Source organism: Mitosporidium daphniae (assembly GCF_000760515.2).
Source record: "Mitosporidium daphniae strain UGP3 chromosome Unknown contig-89, whole genome shotgun sequence".
NCBI classification, from domain to species: Eukaryota; Fungi; Microsporidia; genus Mitosporidium; species Mitosporidium daphniae.
In genome coordinates this window covers 1-20,164 of record NW_013546133.1, presented here as the reverse complement: position 1 = coordinate 20,164, position 20,164 = coordinate 1, and the positions used below count along the sequence as shown (strand labels likewise).

General features: G+C 43.0%; 12 protein-coding genes across 12 annotated transcripts; 6 read left to right on the top strand and 6 right to left on the bottom strand.

Moving 5' to 3' along the window:
• Positions 1-406: 406 nt before the first annotated feature.
• Positions 407-1,123, top strand: DI09_89p120 (thymidine kinase; the record flags this gene model as incomplete). Its single annotated transcript, XM_013381100.1, has 1 exon — positions 407-1,123. The coding sequence occupies one exon, from the start codon at positions 407-409 to the stop codon at positions 1,121-1,123; it is 717 nt and encodes a 238-aa protein (XP_013236554.1).
• Positions 1,124-1,830: 707 nt separating this feature from the next.
• DI09_89p110 (haspin protein kinase) lies at positions 1,831-2,556 on the bottom strand (the record flags this gene model as incomplete). The annotated part of the gene is made up of 2 exons (XM_013381099.1): positions 1,831-2,085; positions 2,143-2,556. The coding sequence occupies 2 exons, from the start codon at positions 2,554-2,556 to the stop codon at positions 1,831-1,833; spliced, it is 669 nt and encodes a 222-aa protein (XP_013236553.1).
• A 91-nt stretch (positions 2,557-2,647) lies between these two features.
• Positions 2,648-3,538, bottom strand: DI09_89p100 (uncharacterized protein; the record flags this gene model as incomplete). The annotated part of the gene is made up of 1 exon (XM_013381098.1): positions 2,648-3,538. The coding sequence occupies one exon, from the start codon at positions 3,536-3,538 to the stop codon at positions 2,648-2,650; it is 891 nt and encodes a 296-aa protein (XP_013236552.1).
• An 853-nt stretch (positions 3,539-4,391) lies between these two features.
• DI09_89p90 (uncharacterized protein) lies at positions 4,392-4,754 on the bottom strand (the record flags this gene model as incomplete). The annotated part of the gene is made up of 1 exon (XM_013381097.1): positions 4,392-4,754. The coding sequence occupies one exon, from the start codon at positions 4,752-4,754 to the stop codon at positions 4,392-4,394; it is 363 nt and encodes a 120-aa protein (XP_013236551.1).
• A 537-nt stretch (positions 4,755-5,291) lies between these two features.
• Positions 5,292-7,020, top strand: DI09_89p80 (uncharacterized protein; the record flags this gene model as incomplete). The annotated part of the gene is given in 3 exon segments (XM_013381096.1): positions 5,292-6,111; positions 6,136-6,851; positions 6,871-7,020. The coding sequence occupies 3 exon segments, from the start codon at positions 5,292-5,294 to the stop codon at positions 7,018-7,020; spliced, it is 1,686 nt and encodes a 561-aa protein (XP_013236550.1).
• A 165-nt stretch (positions 7,021-7,185) lies between these two features.
• On the top strand, positions 7,186-7,932 carry DI09_89p70 (uncharacterized protein; the record flags this gene model as incomplete). The annotated part of the gene is made up of 3 exons (XM_013381095.1): positions 7,186-7,197; positions 7,241-7,714; positions 7,738-7,932. 3 exons carry the CDS (start codon positions 7,186-7,188, stop codon positions 7,930-7,932), a joined length of 681 nt encoding a protein of 226 aa, XP_013236549.1.
• Positions 7,933-8,527: 595 nt separating this feature from the next.
• Positions 8,528-9,501, top strand: DI09_89p60 (uncharacterized protein; the record flags this gene model as incomplete). Its single annotated transcript, XM_013381094.1, has 2 exons — positions 8,528-8,967; positions 9,018-9,501. The coding sequence occupies 2 exons, from the start codon at positions 8,528-8,530 to the stop codon at positions 9,499-9,501; spliced, it is 924 nt and encodes a 307-aa protein (XP_013236548.1).
• A 74-nt stretch (positions 9,502-9,575) lies between these two features.
• Positions 9,576-10,771, top strand: DI09_89p50 (uncharacterized protein; the record flags this gene model as incomplete). Its single annotated transcript, XM_013381093.1, has 3 exons — positions 9,576-9,940; positions 9,971-10,159; positions 10,201-10,771. 3 exons carry the CDS (start codon positions 9,576-9,578, stop codon positions 10,769-10,771), a joined length of 1,125 nt encoding a protein of 374 aa, XP_013236547.1.
• A 548-nt stretch (positions 10,772-11,319) lies between these two features.
• On the top strand, positions 11,320-12,379 carry DI09_89p40 (uncharacterized protein; the record flags this gene model as incomplete). Its single annotated transcript, XM_013381092.1, has 3 exons — positions 11,320-11,397; positions 11,429-11,713; positions 11,786-12,379. 3 exons carry the CDS (start codon positions 11,320-11,322, stop codon positions 12,377-12,379), a joined length of 957 nt encoding a protein of 318 aa, XP_013236546.1.
• A 141-nt stretch (positions 12,380-12,520) lies between these two features.
• Positions 12,521-15,933, bottom strand: DI09_89p30 (isoleucyl-tRNA synthetase; the record flags this gene model as incomplete). The annotated part of the gene is made up of 2 exons (XM_013381091.1): positions 12,521-15,343; positions 15,367-15,933. The coding sequence occupies 2 exons, from the start codon at positions 15,931-15,933 to the stop codon at positions 12,521-12,523; spliced, it is 3,390 nt and encodes a 1,129-aa protein (XP_013236545.1).
• A 144-nt stretch (positions 15,934-16,077) lies between these two features.
• On the bottom strand, positions 16,078-16,752 carry DI09_89p20 (cytochrome C1 heme lyase; the record flags this gene model as incomplete). Its single annotated transcript, XM_013381090.1, has 1 exon — positions 16,078-16,752. One exon carries the CDS (start codon positions 16,750-16,752, stop codon positions 16,078-16,080), a length of 675 nt encoding a protein of 224 aa, XP_013236544.1.
• Positions 16,753-18,133: 1,381 nt separating this feature from the next.
• DI09_89p10 (uncharacterized protein) lies at positions 18,134-18,851 on the bottom strand (the record flags this gene model as incomplete). The annotated part of the gene is given in 2 exon segments (XM_013381089.1): positions 18,134-18,712; positions 18,732-18,851. 2 exon segments carry the CDS (start codon positions 18,849-18,851, stop codon positions 18,134-18,136), a joined length of 699 nt encoding a protein of 232 aa, XP_013236543.1.
• Positions 18,852-20,164: the final 1,313 nt, after the last annotated feature.

Here is a 20,164-nt window from a genome sequence, read left to right as displayed (position 1 = left end):
GGGAAAAGTTTCTTCCCTACGTCGCTGGTTTGAAAGATTTTTTCAATTTTTTTGTTCGGCCTGCTCTCACAAAAAAGGATCAATTTAAGCTCATCAATAGACTTTTGATCACTCAGTTTGAGGATACTGTCCCAGTTGGGAATTGGATTGTCTGCAGAACAGGTGGGTGACCAAAGGCTCTTCAAAACCGTGGAAAAGAATTCTTGCCACGGCAGAAGAGCTGTCTCTTTCTGATCTCGTTTGAGCTGGTTCAAATGGGCAGACGTGAAAATTCTTTGCAAGTCAATCTTGTCCGACAAAATAACGAGGTGGCAAAGCAAAATTTGAAAATTTAGTCCGAAATTCCAATCGTAAAGATGGAGCAAATAGCGAACTGAAGCTGGTCAAACAAATTTGCATCACATCGATGGCTAAACTATACTACCGCTATGGAACAGTCTCTTCTGCAAAGACCTTAAACCTGCTTGCAGTGGCTGAAAACTACCGTATTCAAGGAAGGGCCGTTCTTCTGATCAAGCCCAAGCTAGACACTCGATTTGGGCTGCGTATCATCAAATCTAAAGTTGGGCTCGAATCTGCAGCGGACATCCTGCTTTCTTCAGAAGAAGGTGTCTTCCTTTCTGGAGATGGCAATGGAATCCCACATACAGATCGTGAAAATGGATCTTCATTTCTCCATCTGACGTCCCTAGAGGTTTTCCAGCATCCCACGGATCTTTTTTGTGTGCTGGTTGATGAGGCCCAGTTTCTTTCTCCCGTCCACATTGAAGAGCTTCGTGAAATCGCAACTAGCCATGGCATCCCGGTCATTTGCTACGGCCTTCGAACGGATTTCCGCTCTAGACTCTTCCCAGCTTCAAAGCGTCTATTTGAACTGGCTGATTCTATTGAAGAGATCAAGACCACATGCTACTATTGTGGACACTGTAAGGCGACATTATCCTTGAAGCATGTTGACGGGGTTGCCTCCCTGGAAGGACCCGCTATTCAGCTTGGATGCGAAGAGACCTACCATCCCGCTTGTTTCAAGTGCTACAAAGAAAAGATTATCCTCAGCAACCCAAAGAGTTATGCCAAGCGCACAGAGACGCATTCATATCTTGTTTTCCCCGACGAGCTTTGAGGCTCTTAGATTTGCCTGGTTTAAGTTTGGTCGATAAATTTTGTTTGAGTAAATACCGATCGCGTGGCGTTTAGTTGGTCCGATTTAAACAGATCCACATAAGCATGCTCTAGCTTTGTTAATAAGACAGAATGATATGCTATGGAGTTTTGGGCATTTTGCTGATTTAGAAATGCTTTGATAGCTGATGTCGCTGCTGATTTAGAAATGCTTTAATAGCTGATGTCGCTTGACACAAAGGCCAAGTAGCTATGATTGGAAGGTGTGCAATTCGGTATTTATTTGTTGATTTATTTCAAAAATTGTCCATCAAATGAAAAATGCTGGCTACAAAATCCATGGTCAGTCCAGAGCAATTTGATGTAGATGGTATGTTATGTTTACAAAGCGAGGAGATCGACGAGAGGAGTCTCTTCATGGACATATTGTTGGTGTCCCTTCTTCCGTGGATCCTTGGTTTGGCCGATATTTTTTTTGAGAGCTTGTCCGAAACAAATTTCAGCCAAAGGAGATTTGTTGATGGAAAGAATCCCTCCCAATTTGGGCGCGAAGCTTTGGGAAATCCAAGAATAGATCGCATGGCTCGATATACTCCATATTGGATGTCTACACGATCTAGGGATTTAGGCAAATTCGTCGACTACCATCGCCTGCGAAGATGCTCGGGTCAAGTTCCAGATCGGCATATAGGATTCCTTCATTTTTATCTAAATTAAGCTGAAACAAAAGGCACTTGGTTGCAGGCGTGAAAGCGAATAATCGATTATTGTGGCCTGAATCCCGCTGGATGCAAAATTTTCTGGTAATACCCCACTGAATTCGGAAGGCACAGGAATGAACATGGGTACTTTTTGACAAACCACCGCATCACGTTTGCTGCCATCGTTGTGATGATGTGGGTCGTCGCAGGATTGTATTAAAATATTGCCCAAATGAAGATCTCGATGCTCAAACGCATAATCCTACCGCCATGTTAGAGTTGTAATGGAAACCTTTTGCGCCACATAAAGAGCAAGCACCAATTGCGAAAAAAGGCTTTTCAATTGAGGAAGTGTTGTCAGAGGGAAATGGTCTAAATCGACGCCCCCATATTCCAAAAGCAAGATCATATAGTGCTGGTCATCCATAAACTGATCCAGGAGCGAGGGGGGAAGATTTTCAGAGCCGAATTTAGACTCGTAATCATGCCACGACCGCATTAAAATGGACGGATATGCCCCAGAAACCAAGGCTGCGCCATACAAGCGAATGAATCCATTCCAGATTGGGGGAAGTATATCTGGCGGGGATAAAGCTTGCGTGATAAGCAGCTCATGGAGGACGTCGCGCGGTCTGCTTCGGTATGGGATCTTCTCACCAGAATTGTGGTCAGGTTCTTCAGCATTATCATGATTAGTTATTTGCAAGTTGAGGGGGATTATTTTTAGAGCCATCTGAGACCCACCATCTACCCGTTCAATGGATGTACATTTGAAGACTTCGGAGTATGAGGACTCTCCGACCTTTTCAATTAGGTAGTGTTCCCTAACCCATTAAAAAAGCAAAGTACTTGAATTCTTCCATAAAAAAGTTAAAATCCAAAACATGCTCTTGGTCGCATGCATTCAACAAAAGCGTAGACAATAGAGGTGGTTCGTTCAAACACATCGGCTTCGTCGACACTTCGGGGCTAAAAACATTGGATATCTCTTTTGGAGGTGAAAGGTTTGAAATGTCTTTTGTCGTAGCTTTCGTAGCATCGGGATATCTCTTCAGCACTGGCTCTGCCTCGGGATATCTCTTCAGCACTGGCTCTGCCTCGGGTCTTTTCGCATTCGACAAAAATGTTGATTCCAGAAATGGATTCTCTTCCATCGAATTACTCAGACAAAAATTTTCCTTCAAAAAATTAGCAGAAGGAGATAACTCAATAGCATGTTCGGGGGAGAAAGCTTGTTGGCCCTTTAATAAGGGTTCGGATATCGAGAGCTTTTTGGCACTGCGGTTTTGAGGACAAGGCTCTAACGAAACAACAGCTGGCGAATTGGGTTCCCCTGAAATGGCCTTCGCCAGCTGAGTAACAACTTTTCTCTTTGCTTGACCTTTAGAAGTGGTCGCTCGTGATGGCCTACTAAGAGCATTTATTTGAACGGGGGAGGTAGTCGGTACCAGGTCAAATACATTCTGAGAGGCCATTTCAGCAGCGGATATTCCAGCACGAAGGTACTTCTGCAGACTTTTGAAAGGCGAAAAATGGACGTTCAAGTGGCAATTGGTTGTCTGATGCGGAAAGAAAGATGAGAGGCTAGCATTTGATTCTCTTCTTTTTTCTATTTTCGATGGAAGCGCAGCTGGCCGTCTTTTTTTGCGCCCATAGGTTTTCTTTACCGCAAATTGAGTCGGTAACCCGGTCGAATTTTCCGCCTCTGCAATCATCCGGCTGGAGGGTCTAAATTTTACTGAAAAGCAAACTTTCCACAAGTATGAATTTATTAAACGCAAGGCCGCTTTTCATCAATCACATCAATTAGGGATCGCAAAGGTCAAGAGTGTCAAGAAATGCAAACCCAGCCGAAACCCCGCCTTCATCTACGGAGAGTGATTTGGTTCTCAAGATATATCCGCCAATTCTTTCCTTGCTCATGTGGCCAGCATGGCTATCGGGTTATTGAGAAATGCTAACCTTATGAAGGAGGAAAATATTCCAAGCTCAGATGTGCACAGCTCTTCGTCCTCAGTGATCCCTTCTGAAATAAGTGTGGCTTGAAATCGGGCTTTTGGGGGAGGTATGATCCTTTCCATAAGAATATATTGGGCGAGATCGGCAGCCTGATTTGTCGAGATGATTTTCATAATCTCATCTCGAAAGAAAATATTATTGCCTTGAGATCAGAAAAAATCGAAATACCTCCGCCTTCCCTTTGTGGTTTTAGTACAAACTCGGCTTTTGGGGTTTTCTCCATAAACTCAACAGCCGCACACCTCCGTACTTCCGAATCTAGAGAAAAAAACTGCACAAATGTGGAGGCAAGCAAATGAGAGGAATCGCCAACAATCCTATATGGTTGTTTACCCAAATCCAGTTACCAATCCAATGGGAAGGAATCTTCGGCGATCATTTGTTGCACCTTTTTTGAACCTATAAACTGCAAGGCCAAGGAGGGACATTCGATGCAGTTGGACGCCTCGATGAGATCGCGGCCATTCCAGTCCTACGTTTAGGCGCTGATTAATACATCTACAGAATTGAAATTGCTTGGCGCATAGCCGGTTCTAAAATAGGCAACGGCTATGCAAGACCTACAAAGTCACGACAAGGAAAACCACACCCTTTGTAAATTAAATATCGATCTTTGGTCAAGGATCCCGATGTTCCCAATTCGGAGAGCGTTATCCTATGAGTTTGGATGCCCTTTTTCAAAAGTCGCTCACATATTTCCTGGTGCTCAAAAATATTTCTTTCATTTGGCAAAACGATCATAGCGAAAATGGGGGGAAAGGCCGAGTTTTCGCTGTTAAGCTCATTCCAAAGATTAAAGGCATCGCAAAAAGACTCAATATACAAATGACCACAGTTGGGCCTTTCACCTGCTCCATCAGCCCCATATAAAAATTCCCTCATAGACCAAAGCGAATCGGTTAACAAACCCATCCCGGTTGCAATGGTATTAAATTCAACGGTCTTCAGCTGTGGAGCAGACTCTCCACCCAGCAAATAGTCTGTCCTTGTCACGGCAAGGACTGGAATCTAAAAGACATCATTAACAGGGAGATGATGAAAACATTTTGGCGGTGCAACCTATGTGCTTTTTCGATTTCGTAGAGCCTGCTCATAAAGGCATCTCCAGGCGTTATACTAAAGTTATGAAGCTATAAAAACCTTATCATTAGGGCATCCAAGAAATATGATGAATAAATAGGCTCGGACAGTAAAAACTGGAATAGCCGATCCCAATAAGTTTGTAGTTTCAGGGCTAATAAATATTGGGATCTTGGGAAGGGAGATGGATGTTTAGTCATCGCGCAAGGCTTAGCATTATATGAGCGATCGAGAAAAAGAAAGTTGAATTTATTAGCGGAGGATAAAAAGTTCATCGTCCCCTTTTGGTATGTAAATGTCACAGTCTTTTATGAATGATGTGGCGATTCAAAGTCGAATTAAATTGAAGCGGCAAATATTTAAATTTTAATGGAAGAAAATGCTGGCTTGGAAATCGTTGCAGAACCCTCAAAAGAAGAATGTAAATTATGTCTTCAGAATGTCCCGCGATACCTAACTGCGAAAGAATTGACGCCAAAATTACAGGATCTCCTCAAGGAGTTCCAGCATGAGTATAAGGTGCAAAAGGACCCGAAAAAAGACACTTGTATCATGATCTTCCCTAGCCAGGGGAGTCTCAGCGATTTTCAAGATTTCATTTCAAACAAAAAGATTTTGTATCCAAAATGCAAGAAACCACTTTCGATTAACTCACTCACCAAACGAAAGCTGAACGTCGAGTCGGACGCCTTTTATTCGATATCCAAAAAGAACAGCTCCCTTCCAGAAAGCGAACGGATCCAAGATCAGGTAACAAAGTTCTGGCGATATCCATATTCGGAACAACTGGAGTTGAAAAAGAAAATGGCATCATCCGCTCTATCTCGGATTAACTATAGCCATGTTATTGAATATGTTGTTGCGTCCCCCGTCCTTACTGGATATAGAAACAAATGTGAATTTACTATCGGATTTGGGGGTGAATCCGGGAAAGACCCGATCGTGGGATTTACAATGGGCTCTTATATGGAGGAAAACTTGTCTGTATGTTCGCCAGACCCAATCCTGATTGTCCATCCCGGAATGAAGGCCTTCGTAGCGGCCTTCAACGAGTGGCTTATTTCCGCACATTACCAACAAGATAGAATCACGCCAGTGGATGCGTTATTTGCAGTTTATAATAGAATTACTCATTGTGGGTTTTGGAGGCTTCTGTTGCTGAGATTAATGGATGACGGAAAATGTTTGGGTTATCTTTTGGCGTAATTTTTAGTGATGGCCCTGATCTCGGTTACAAAACTTTCCAGCGATGCAAATTATCCTCTTAAAGGACTGGAGGAGTTTTGCAGATCTTTCAGTTGGGAGGGCCAGGATAATAAGAATGTTAGTGTTGCTTCTTTGTCTTATCAAGAAAGCTCAAGTCTCAGCTTGAATTTCGATTTTTCGAAGCCCCTAGTGAGCATATATGGTCCCAAATCGCTTCCAATGACCATTCTTGATTTTAAGTTTGAGGTTTCAATTGAAGCTTTTTTCCAAGCCAACGTATATGCCTCTGAAAAGCTGTTTACGCTTGCCGGGTCTTTTATTGCAGACGGTAGCGATGCCACAAGTAGCGTTCAAAAAAATAGGATACTTCTTGATCTTTGCTGCGGCTCTGGAACCATTGGAATTATTCTTTCAAGCTTTGCTGATCATGTTGTAGGGATTGAACTGATTGCTGAGGCCATCGAGGACGCAAAAAGAAATGCAGCGATAAATGGTATTTTATTTCTCATTTTCCTAGGCATTTCAGAAAAGTCGGAGTGGATCGCTGGACCCGTTGAAACGATTCTTCCAAAGGTTTTGTCTTCGCATTCAAAGTCTGATGAGTTCGTTGTTATCCTGGATCCTCCCAGAAATGGGGTCAAAAAGGAGGTCATTCATTCTCTGCGAAGCAATCCCCTGATCAAAAAGGTCATTTACATATCTTGTAAGGCCGATTTGGCCGCTGTTAATTTTGAGGAGTAAGCTGAAAACCGTTCATCATTTGACTAGTCTTTGTCGATCAACCTCCAAGAGATACCCAGGTGGTCCATTTTGCATAAAAAGGGCAATCCCGGTCGATTTATTTCCCCAGACAGATCATTACGAATTATTGCTTTTATTTGAGAGGAACTAATTTAACGTTTGCACCGTGGTTTGCACTTGCAGACTCGCTTCACGCCACCCGCATCAAATCACCGTAGCAATTAAACATTCGAATATCGAGAACCTTAAAATGCAGTTTGCATGAATTAATGCATGCCACCGTTGGGGAGAAAAAATTCATTACACGCCGTGAAAGATGGCGCTAAGGGTATGCCGTTGTTGCGATGTTACCATCTTAGGTTAATGAAAAGGTTGATATCATCCAAAGCGAAGGCCAAAGCCTAGCTCTGATGAAACATTTGATATCCACGTCGTTTTCCTGCATTGGGTACTTGAGGGATTTGTTTGAAGAGAAAAATTTTACCGATCACTTTTTGTGCGACCTGGCGCTGAAAAGACTTGCCCGTGGAATGTCGCCAGAAGCAGATACTTTTCTCGATTGGATTGAGCTTGGCATTTATGACGCCTTGGATAAAAAATACCTGCGTACAATATACCTTGGCATTTTCATCGATCCGGATGACCCGAAAAATGTTCTTGAATGGTATACTTTCAAGGTCGCCTATGCACCATTCAACAGTGACCATGTTGGTGCCGACATATCATCTCTATCGATCGAACAAAATGACAAGGAAATTTTGCACTTTAGCCAGAAGGAGATCGACTTTAAGCGCTCTGCCGTGCAGATTTTAAGGACCATGTGCATATTGACCCAAACGCTAAAGGTAATGATTTGTTTCTGTTCTAGTCCTTGCCCGCAATCAAATATTTAACCATCCGAATATATTACTACGAGGATCGGACGCCATCCTCATACCAACCGCCGTTGTTTCTTGATTGCCCAGATGAGATTTTTGTCAATTCCCGTGGCGCAGATTCTCTGAGATTTGATCTTGGGCAAGCAGCGACCCCATTCCATACGTATGTGTTGCCGATGTATTAGTTACCTACGTTAGAATATCTCTTAAAATTCAAACAAAGTCCGATTTGCTACCCAACGACGAGCATGGCAGCAAAAACACAAAAGAGTCGTTTCAAGCTGGGGCATGCCCCATATCGTCATCACAAAGCAATCTTCCGCACGCCCCTTGCAAGGAGTGGCCTGTGAAAGCCGATGATTTGGATTTTAACAATTTGGTATGCTCTCCAATCGAAACGATTTCGCCCCAAATGGACCGCTCTACCATTATGGATACCCAGCCTGTGATCCATTCGCCCCCGACATAAAACCCCCGACTGAGGCCGTTTTTTCATCGAGGCCATCGTGTGACTCTATACGTTGTCCGTGTGGTGCATCCGATTATGAAGAGCCCGATGTTGCCATGATATTCTGTGACAGTTGCAATACTTGGCAACATACGGTCTGCTGTGGATATTATAGCAACTCTGATAAGAGGATCCCAAGCCATGAAGGGTCCACTCATACTTGTTATAATTGCCAGCATAAAAAACGACCAAAGGTGCTGAAATTCTGTTCCGATTTATCGCTTGTCAGAAGAGCGTTGTTTATTTCCTTCAACCTGTCCATAACTGATCACATGGACTTGGCAACAAGACTTGGAACTACTTTCCAGAAATCTTCTCATATTTTAAAGAAATTGGCGAACGAAGGATTTTTGCTCAAGGTTCCTTCAAATGGAGCGATAACCAGGTTTTCGTATGAATGTATTAAGAGCAATGAGATCAAGAAAAAAATCAAATACTACTTTAGCGTAGACCTAGCAACATTTCCAGAGTATCATAAAGCTCTCGGTAAGCCTGTCCCAAGCCCGGCCCCGATATCAAGCTTGAAGCATTCGTTATTTGAGGAAAATCATTTCGCTTCCGATGGCTGCAGCAACGTTGATAGTTTCAGCAGACATGATATTTGCAGCAAAGATGAAAGTTGCCGAAAAGATGTCGCTTCTAGCAAAAGCCGGTCTATTGAGCCATTGTTGAAAAAGAAAAAGCAATCCAGCTCTACAGAAAACCCTATAAAGTGCTTTTTGAAAAATTAATAAATTTGCAATGATTTGTTGGCTTGTGTAGGGTTAGGGTTATGTTCTGTGGCAGGCATAATGGAGTTGCATTGTTGCAGTTTGGGTCAACTTTTATGGTGCTCGGAATTTATAGCAGGGCGCTCTCTACTCATCGGAAGCCGCTCTCGTTCTTAAAATACTACAAACGCAGCAAATTTAACGACCTTCAAAATCCGTATCCATCAATCGTTGAACTCAAACAAGCGGTCGACTATTTTACGGATTTAACCAGCCTATCTCAAGCTAAACCCTCCAAATCGATGGATCGTACATTTGCATCAAGAGACTTTTCAAAGATTTCAGATACAATTTCGCCTCTTGCTGGGGAGGCAATCAAATGCGAAAATATCCATATGCGCATTTCGGGGAGCGTAGGAATCATCGAGCTGGACCGTCCATCAAAATTGAACTCCTTGACAATGCAAATGATTCAGCAGATCACAACGTATATCCAAGTAACGTCTGCACCTACTTTCCTAGATCCTTCGAGATAGACCCTCATGTCGGGTTATTGTCATCAAGGCCCGGGCGGTGAATGAGGCCTCTCCCGTCTTTTGCGCCGGCGGCGATGTCATTGGTATCCCATTTGATGTACACTTTAGATGTCCTCAAAACACGCAAAAAGCATGGTGTTGATGAGGCCATGAAGTTTTTTCAACAGGAATATCGATTGAACCACTTGATTTCGCTAACCGGCCCCAAAATAGCCCCTGTTCTCAGCATAATCGATGGATTGACTCTTGGCGGCGGTGCCGGTCTTTCCATTAATGCGCCTTTTTGTGTTTCCACGGAAAGATCTGTGTTTGCAATGCCAGAGACTGCGATCGGATTTTACCCAGACGTTGGAGCAACCAACTTCCTTCCAAAATTAGATTGCGGCCTTGGTGTTTTCTTGGGTCTCACCGGCGAACGTCTTCATGGCCAGCAAATTTAGTAATCGCGTTTTGTTAACCCCGTTGTTAGTCATTGCGGATTGGCTACTCATTATATTCCTCATCACCGGATAGAAGACCTAATTGCTAGGCTTTCTGGGCTGGACGGTTCAGACCCCAACTTCAATTTGATTCTAAACGAGTTTTCGGGCTCCTACTTGCCCGAGACGACATTTAAAATTTCGGATAACTCTATAGACTCAAACCTTCCCTCAAGACGGTTTGTCGATTATGTGTATGTTTGTTAGCTTTTATTCGCAGATTCAACAAGAGCGATTGCTATGAAGACATAGCCTGCAAGCTAAAGAGGATTTCTCAGGAAGCAAAGGGACCCTCTGCTGTGTATTCCGAAAAAATCCTCACAAAACTTCAAACGATGTGTCCAAATTCGCTGAGAAAGACGGTAAAATTGCTTCGAGTTGGAGGTCAATTAGCATCGCTGGCCAAATGCTTGACAATGGAATTGGCAGCCACAAGATACTTCCTTTCTGGAGCTACGTTTGAGTTTGGCACCAAAGCTAAGCTGATCGATAAGCTCAAAAGGACCCCAGAATGGCCAATTGTGAACGATTCTGACGATCTAAATGAATTTCTGCGCGACCACAAAATGCTTGCTGGAGAGATCGTAGAGGATCACAGTCAGTACCATTCTTTTTTGCCCCATTACACTCTTCCAAGCGAGAAAGAGATTAGACGCCTCTTGATAAGACATAGCGGAGCCAAAGAGCTTGTCAAGCGAGAAATTCTCGACAAATATTCGCCTTATAAACTGGGTATTAGTGAGCATTTGGACTTGCTTTTTGAATATGTGGAAATGCAAAATAAATTATAATCCCAAAATTATTGGCAAAACACTACTAGGTTTGCCCTCTTTTTCTATCTTTTCTAATAAAATTGGGTTAGGATACTATTTTTTTTAAACTTGAGACTGGGTCAGTGGTTTAGTGGTATAATTCTCGCTTAGGGTGCGAGAGGTCCCGAGTTCGATTCTCGGCTGACCCCTTTTTTATTTTTTAAATGAAAATTTCCAATTGCGAGATTTGCGTGGAGGTCAATGTAAAGGCCTGGGCAATCGGAATTTGCTCGCATCTGATATGCTATAGATGCTCTCTTAGGTTGAGAGTCCTCTTTCAAATAATGGCTTGCCCGCTCTGTAAAGTTAGGCTTCAATTTGATTTATCAAGCTTAGAGGTCCTCAAATAATGTTTTGATTTTTGAAAGCCATGTTGAACAGGAGACAATTCCAAACTTTCTTTTAAAGTTGGTCTCAATCCCCGAAAGTGCTTCGAACTATATCTCTTTTGATCCGGAAAATCAATACAAGATTTATTTCGAAACGGAAAGGGTTAGGCGGACGTGTGAGGAGTTGATAAACCCACGATGTCCCATTTTTTCTTGCAACGTGGCTTTGACAAAAAGAACCGACTTTCCTGTACACTTGGAGCGGGTTCATGGAAAGTTCATTTGTACCATCTGCTTTGATAACCAGAAATTATTTTTTGAGGAGATCCCCCTATTTGAAAATCCGTTCACATTGCGTTCGCACATGAGAACAATTGAGGAAAAGAAAAGGCGGAAAGACAACATTCCCCAAACTTCTCCAATCGTGCAAATCCAGAAAAAGCTAATAGGGCATCCCGAATGCAAGTTTTGCAGTGTGCGCTTTTACTCTAACGATGAGCTTTACACCCATTGTAGGGATGCACACGAATCGTGCTTCATATGTATTTCAAATGAGATCAAGGACCAGTATTACAAGAATTATGAATCGCTGGTAAGTGCGGAAATTTTTACGTTTTCTTAGGAGCAACATTTCCACGATTCCCATTTTATGTGCAATGAAAAGCCTTGCCTTGAAAAAAAATTTGTTGTCTTTTCGACTGTGATTGATCTGAAGGGCCACATGGCCAACCAGCATCCAGAGCTTTATAGGGGCGGTCAAAGATCCCAGAATCGACATATACTCTCAATCGATTTGTCTAAAAAGGATTCGCCAGCTTCTTCAACACAGGAACCGAGCAGGGAGACCAGGAAAGACATTTCTACGCCATTTGTGCTATCTGAAGACTCTTTTCCATCGCTTGCCCCCATCAATTCGTCTATGCCTTTAATTTCGAAAAGGAAGCCGGCAGTGCTACATTCGAAAGAAAAATTGTTTCCCTCTCTCTCGTCTTTGAGGCCATCGGCTATGGGCCCCCCATCTGTTTCAGCATCTGCACCGAAAATATCCTTTCCGGAAAAGGTGCCGTTGTCAAAACCCTCAAGCTTGCCAGCCAGCCAAAGCTTGAAAAGACAAGAGTCGCGCGCAGAGGCCTTTCCCGAACTTCCAAAGCGGGAAAATACCGCACCGGCAGTTTCTACTCCTAATGGACCGCCACCCGGCCTTTCCTTTCCAAACAAGTCGGAAAAGGGGAAACTGCGAGTTTTGCGCCTGCCTTGATTGGCAATCGGCTGTTTTCGTAGATATTTGTCCTTAATTCAATAAACTATTTCGCGGCAAACTATTTCCAGGCAAACTGTTCGTCAACACCACTCCTTTAATGTGAAAGCTGTATTTCTGATCAGTAAAATTTAATTGGGCCTACTCAAACTGGCTGGAGAGCGTCAGTTTGATAAGGCGATCTGAGATCATGATCTCATCGACGAGAGCATGCTCAAGGGAATTGGTCTCTGTTTGCTTTGGTATCAAAATCGTATTCTTCAGAGACCGCTCAAAGTATGCAGCCTGGCTGACAAAAATCGACCCAGATGCCAAATCATCGTGGTAAATGGAGACCGTGTCGCTCTGTTTTAGTCCAGCCTTTTTACGGAGCTGCTGAATACGCGAAAGTATTTCTCTTGCGGCACCTTCTTGAAGAAGATCTTCAGAAAGCTCTGTGCAAAGCAGTGTGATGACCTGGCGGTTGGCAGAGGCGTTTTTCTGCTGCTCCCATTGCTCCGGAAGAGCAAGGACAGAGCGGGAAATCGAAACCTCGTCTTCGGACAAGATCCATCTATTGCCAACACATAGCCCTTTTGACTTGTCCAAGAAATATGCACGAAGATGGGAATCGCATACTTCTTCCCTAAGAGCCTTTTGGAGCGCATCTAGCTCGGTCTTCAAACGCCGGCCAAGCAGAGAAAAATTTGGGAGCGCCTTGTAGGCAATTTTGATACCCAGATGTTCAACATCCGTGTCCACCAGAATGCGGACATCGCGGACATTCAAGTCCACGGAAATGTAAGAAACCAGAGGCAACAATAGTGATTGCTGCTCGTGGGAGTTTGTAACGATGATCATTGAAGAAAGGGGGATTTTGAGCGAAATATTCTTTTGCTCCCTAATGGCTCTAGCTTGATCCATGGCCTCTTGGAAAAGTGAAAACCTCTCCTCTGTCAATTTGTCTTTCAAGAGAGTATTTACGCATGGAAAAGGCTGGAAATGGACAGAAAGCAGCGGGGGCGATGTTTTTTTCTCCTTTTCATTTGAAATAAACCCGGAGAGCTCTTGAAAGAGACTTTCAGCAACAAAAGGCGTGAATGGTGCCATGATAATGGTCAAAGAATAGAGCACATGGAACAGCGTGCCAAGAGCCTTGAGCTGGTCCTCTTTGTCTTCATCGTTCTTTGCACGCTTGCGCGAAAGACGTAAATACCAACTAGACAGCGAGGAAAGAAAGGTTAGCAGCTTTGGGACCACGGAATACAAATGGTAAGCATCCATTTCTTGACGCACCTCTTCAATCAGCGTTTGTAAGAGTGAAAGGATCCAACGATCCATGATATCATCCGAAAAAAGACTTGAAGACTGCCCTACAAATTCATCCGCATTGCCGACAAACTGGCCAACAATGGGGCGCGCAAACGTTGCGCTTATCAGGGAGGCCTGCTCTGTAAAGAACCGAGATGTATTGGTCCAGGGGATCAAAACATCCCTCAAAATTCCACGTACACCTTCCTCTTTGAACTTTAGAAACTCTGCACAWACAACGGGGGAGTTGATGAGATAAAGTCTTAGCGCATCAGCACCAAATTTCCCCATCACCACCTCGGGCTCTGGATAGTTTTTCAATCGCTTTGACATTTTTTTCCCATCAGCCGCTAAAATCAGGCCATTAACAATGACATTTCGAAATGGGGGTCTATCAAGCAAAAGTGTGCTTAATACAGAAAGGGTATAGAACCATCCGCGAGTCTGGTCAATCCCCTCGGCAATAAAATCAGCAGGAAATGATGAGGCGAACGTTCCCGGTGGTTGTTCCGGCGTACCAGCATTTGAAACTTCGCTGAAAGGATAATGTTGTGCGGCATAGGGAACTGAGCCAGATTCAAACCAGCAATCAAAGACCTCTTCAACTCTTCTTAATGGAGGGCGTCCGTTTGGATCGATTTGGGAGGGAATTTCGATGTGATCAATGCTTTCACGGTGTAGATCTGTGATCGAATCGCTTCGGATACCGGCAAGGCGAGCTAACTCTTCGATGCTTCCAATAACAATGGTTTCCTTTCCATCAGCAGAGCGCCAAACCGGAATAGGGGTGCCCCAGTATCGATTTCGCGATACAGCCCAGTCGTGAGCGGCAGCCAGCCAATGGGTGAACTTTTTCTCCCCAACATTTGCGGGAACCCATCGAGTCTTGGCTTGGTTTTCCAAAAGTTTGGGAATGTGATCGGTAACCCGTATGAACCAAGAGGGTACCGCTTTGAACATCAAAGGTGTGTCTGAGCGCCAACAAAATGGATACGAGTGCTTGTGTTGAGTTTGGCGTACTATGCGGTCTTTGGCTTTGAGCAGCTTGATAATTTCCTTATCAGCATCTTTGAAATACGAGCCTGGAATTGAAGTTCCCTCGAAAAAGCCTGCTTCAAAATGGCCCTTTTCATCAATGGTAGATGGGACAGCCTCGTTCTCTGAGATGATCTTATTGGCCAGCGATACCCGATGATCGTCCTCCCCAAAGGCAGGGGCGCAATGTACAAGACCAGTTCCAGCATCTGCAGTTACGAACGGATCCGTAATGACAACAAAGTTTCCGTGGGAGGCTCTTCGCGATTCGAATATCGGAAACGGCTGCTGATAGGACAATCCCTTCAGCTCGCATCCCTTGAACGATGAAATTCTTTTGAACGATTCGGAAGTATCAGATACATCTTTGTAAATGGAGCTTAACAGAGCATCTGCAAGAATAAACTTTTTTGATGTCTCTGTATCCAGGACCTCGACGTAGAGAAGATCTGGATTGGCAATAACCGCCAAGTTAGAAGGTAACGTCCATGGAGTGGTGGTCCATACCAAAAGACTTGTTTCCGGGCGGTCGACAAGCGGAAGAGACACAATGACAGTGGGATCGACAATGTCCTTGTAATTCAAGTTGGCCTCGAAATTTGACAGGGGCGAAGTGCAGGCAGTGGAGTATGGCAACACCTACAATAAAAGTCGAAACAAACCTTGTGTCCCTGATAAACCAGATCTTTATTCCACAGAGATTTGAACACCCACCAAACACTCTCCATGAACGAAGGATACATGGTCTTATAGTCATTTTTGAAATCAATCCAACGACCGGTACGGCGCACGGTGCTTTCCCACTCTGAAGTGTAACGGGTGACAATCTCTCGACAGGCCTGGTTATAGATGGCAATTCCACCAAGCTTCTCAATATCGGCCTTGCAGGTAATGTTTAATTTCTTGTCAATTTCGTGCTCCACAGGAAGACCGTGGCAGTCCCATCCAAACCGACGGGGTACCTTGTATCCGTTCTGATATGCATATCTACAAACGACATCCTTAATGGTTCCAGCAAGTATGTGTCCATAGTGAGGAAGACCGGTAGCAAATGGAGGTCCGTCATAAAACGTCCAAAGAGGCCTATCTTTAGATAGTTCTTTTGAAAGATTAAAGGCATCAATGGAGTCCCAGAATTGGAGTATTTTTTCTTCCTCCGAAGAAAAGTCACACCGATCGGTAGATGTGGAGCCACTAGCAGAACATTGAGGATCTGCTTCTTGAAGCATTATGAATTACTAGGCGCTCACACGCAAATTTAGTTTGTAAATTTACTCAAAATTTAAATTAACAAATATCCATCTCCATTTCCACCGTGATCGCCATCGCCACCTGGATCCCCATTTCCACGTCCATCGCCATTCAGTTGTCTGTTAGCTGTCAAGAAATCGACGGAAGCGATAGAAAATTGATTCAATGCTGTCTAATGCAGGCCTAACACATACATTCATAGTTGGAGAGCCGGATTGGTCAACTCCGTTTTCGTAGTAGTCAATAACATATCTAACTTTTTTTCCGCAGCGCTCAATCACCCAATCGTGTCTATCAAACGGCTTATCGGCGCCTAGGAATTTGTGGGCAAACCAGGCCTTTGGAGACAGCTTTTGAGGCCGCCCTTGAAAGCTTTTTAGCAGCGGTTGGCATCTGCCAGTAGCGTTGGGTTGCATAAAGTTTTCCCACTCCAAAATGTGTTTCCAGACCCCCTCGTTTAATTGATTGTGAATAAATAACATGCTGTCAATATCTTGTGGATCTGTGGCGTAGCCTTTCCTTAAAAGAGCATGATAAAACATTCGGGGAGATGGATACTTCCATGTTTCATCAACATGTCCAGGTGCAGTTACTTTGGGGATCGTGCTTGATTCCCTCTCTGTGGATAGGCCTTTTGAGAGCGGAGATGAAATCCCGTCAATTGAAGTTGCGTTCAAGATTTCGGGATGTGGCATCAATGTGCACGGATTAATATTTGACTTTTTTTCCCGGTATGGACATTCATTGTGTGCATCCAAAGAAGAGGAATGCGATGAACAGGCTTCTGAAGCTTCCATAAATTTATAACAAGAAAAGGTTGCAAATAAAAGTTTGTTGGGTGAATTTGAGAGTCCCCTTAACCCTCCAACGGAATTAAAATTTAACCAAATTGAATGCGAGTCGCACCAACGTTCCTTACCGATATCAAGCAGCCAAGGTGGTGCACATAGTTGCAAATAACAAGAGTGCGATTACAGCTCAAACATGGCGTAAAGTTGTGGATGTTATATTCCAGTGTGGTGTATTAGCATATCCAGCATGATGAGCCTTTAAAAGCAATGCCCTGTGCAAATTCAGTCGACAACTCACCAATTTGAAATTTCTTTTGCACAGCAATAGCTGCTAGCGGAATTCTTTTGTATTGATATCTGCCGTACTTTGACATAAAATTGTGAATATTGCACATAATAGAACCCCCAAGAATACTAATGATGCGGAAAGCCATTTTCATGCGGCAGTTACCACTTCAAACCATCCGAGTTTTCAATTGTCTCCAAATGCCACAACTGAGCCTCTAATAAAAACAAGTTACAATAAAATTTGCGTTCTTTTTGATAAAGCTGGAATCTCGAGCTATTTCAATAGGTATCGGATCAACTATTTTATCTATCAAAAAGATATTCTCATTAGTGCACAAGTAGACTTTTTTGGAAGCCTTTCAAGCAAACCCCTTGCACTTTTGACCAAACACACCGATCTTTCAGACTCCGTAAATTCCTTTATTAGAAGGGCTTACGAGCTCAGAAAAAGCCCAGAATTGATTGAGGCATTTACAGATTTTCTTGCATCTGCGAAACACTTGCATTCGGAGCACATTTATAATGGCAACCGGGCGCTCGCAAATATCTTTGTCATCAAAGCACCAGATGAACCCTGAAAGCTCTAGCTTGTCTATTCTAAGGGCCTTGAAGTTACTTTTAATAATATGAATTTTCTCAGTCCGGATTTTATATTGTCGGGAAGCCTTGTGTTAGACTTCCCGACAGTAGGTTTCTTATTATTTAGTCTGATTTGATGTACATAAGGTTATCCTTGCTGTTGAAGGGACTTTCGAAGCATCTAATTGAATGGTTTTCGAGGTCAAGGAACACTTATTTGAGAAAGGCAAACCAAGGTTCTCTTGGAAAGACTCCTATGTGTTGCTTAAAATAACATTCATTGCAACCAGAAAGCCTGCCTTGCGGCTAAAAACAGCGGCTACTTATGAGAAAAAGGTGTACTACTTGTCTACATGCACGGTTCCAGATTTAATATTAAATTTCAAGATTAGTCTTGCGCTCCTGGGAGGCCCCTTACATCAAGTGGCTCGTCTACGTTTGCACTAACTCTTACGGCTAGCGTAGGGATTCAACCAAATCCAACCCAATTTGCTAGCTTTCTTCAAATTTATTTAAGACCTCATATCAATCTCTTGGTGCGCAATGTCCTTCCCAATCTCTTAACCTGCCAGGATGCAACGCCAGTAAGCACCAAGATTTGGGCAATTGTCCACCATACAACCTGTCCGTTTACATATTCTGAGAGCGATCTGAATTCAGCTTCTCTTTCTCTATGTAAATACTGTTCCCTTCTTATTTCAGAGACAAGAGTATTCAGCTGAGAAACTGTTTGCGCGAGACCGGCAACCTTTGCTTCAATTGGGGAGACAATAGAAGGCTCTCCTGGATCGCCAATAAACACCTCAAATGTCATTTTAATTGAGCCCTGCATGTTGGAGCTGCCTGATGATCCCTGGCTCCACCAACCATTTTGCGATCCCAAGGTAGGATTATTGGAGGAAAGACAGATAATATGTTCAGAGTGTTCCCCAGATGTAAAAAAGAAACGATCGCTTGAGGAGCCCGTTTGCTTGAGCAGATTTTCCCTTTCGCTATCGACAATAATGCTTACACTGGATAATGGATCGTCTGTGTATTTGTTCGTGTAGGGATTGTAAACTTGGGTTGAATAAACACCTAAATTAATATGTAAGGAAGGCTACTTAACCTAAAAATACCGTATGGCGAGGAAGATGCTCAATGAAACACCTTTTCTGATTTGGCTCGAGGTAAAAATGTATTCCCCGGCAAGAATTGACAAAAAGGCCGCAGCAAATGGCCAAATATAACAGGAGCATATTTGAAAAAATGATAAAAATCAATTGATGGGATGATTGTAGTGCTAGGCTTTAAAATTAAAAACCAGTTACAAGAGTACAACGAAATAATTTATTTAAAGCAGCGCCGCTTAAGCGCGTACCGGCTCTTATAATGTTGGTATCAATTTCAGAAATGGAAACGTAGGGAAAATATTCAACATTTGAAATGCCTTTTTATCACCAGAAAATTCAGTAAAATGGCGTTATCAGAAATAAGAGCCATATGGGTTGATTATCAAATGTTATTTTTAAAAGAACTTATATAACAAGCTAGGTGCATTACTCAGCCCGGATAGCTCAGTCGGTAGAGCGTGAGGCTTTTAACCTTAAGGCCGAGGGTTCGAGACCCTCTTCGGGCGACTTTTTTGTTTTTTTATTTAATTCGCATCATGAGTCAATTTAACGATGTATGGCAACATTTGATGCCCTACTTCAACTCTTTGTTTGTCCATTGTGACGGTACTGCGCCTCCTGACTTTCAGATACTTTTTGATTTATATTCGTAACCTTCTAATTTTGACTGTAGCCTTGTTTTTAATTACTGCACCGGTGTTAGCAATTCTTTTGTTTCTAATCCATCTTCACAAGCGTCAGGTTGGCTTTTCCTTTTTATTTCTAGCGATCATATTGGGCCAAGATATATATCAGGCCTATCAAAAATGGCTTGAAACCGCCCTATCAGACTTTTTGGCAACCACATTTAAGCGAGAATTAAATACCAATCTGTCGCTCGAGGTGTACTGCAAGTACTGGAATATTTTCGAAGACTTTTCTGAAAAATCATCGTTCATTCTTTCCTATTTGGATCGGTACTGGATTCCCTTTAAGCGGACAGAAAAGTACAATGACCCGGTCTATCCAATTGAAGAAGTAACATAGAACGTTTATTTTTAGCTAAACATGATAGCATGGTATGAAACGATCCTCATTCCTCTCCACGATGTTTTGCTTGAAAATGTGCTGGAAATAATTTCCTGCAAAACCTCAACCTCTGATCTTGGGTTTCTAAAAATATTCACATCATCCATAAGTATGGTTTTCTTCTGAGCTTTAGAGAAAGTCAGCGACTCGATTACAAAATTCTCCGAGCCTGTTTATCATAGATTGCTCCAGCAAGATCTTTTTAACTATTTGAGAGCCATATATTCGAGCCTTGTTTCCGAGAAAAAAACCGAGCTTGACCTGACGTCCTTCATTAGTTGGCTCCATCACAAAATCAATGAAGAGATTCGATTTTGCCGTTCAAATTTTATTGGAGTCGATTTTGTGCTATTTGAGTCGATGACTTTCTC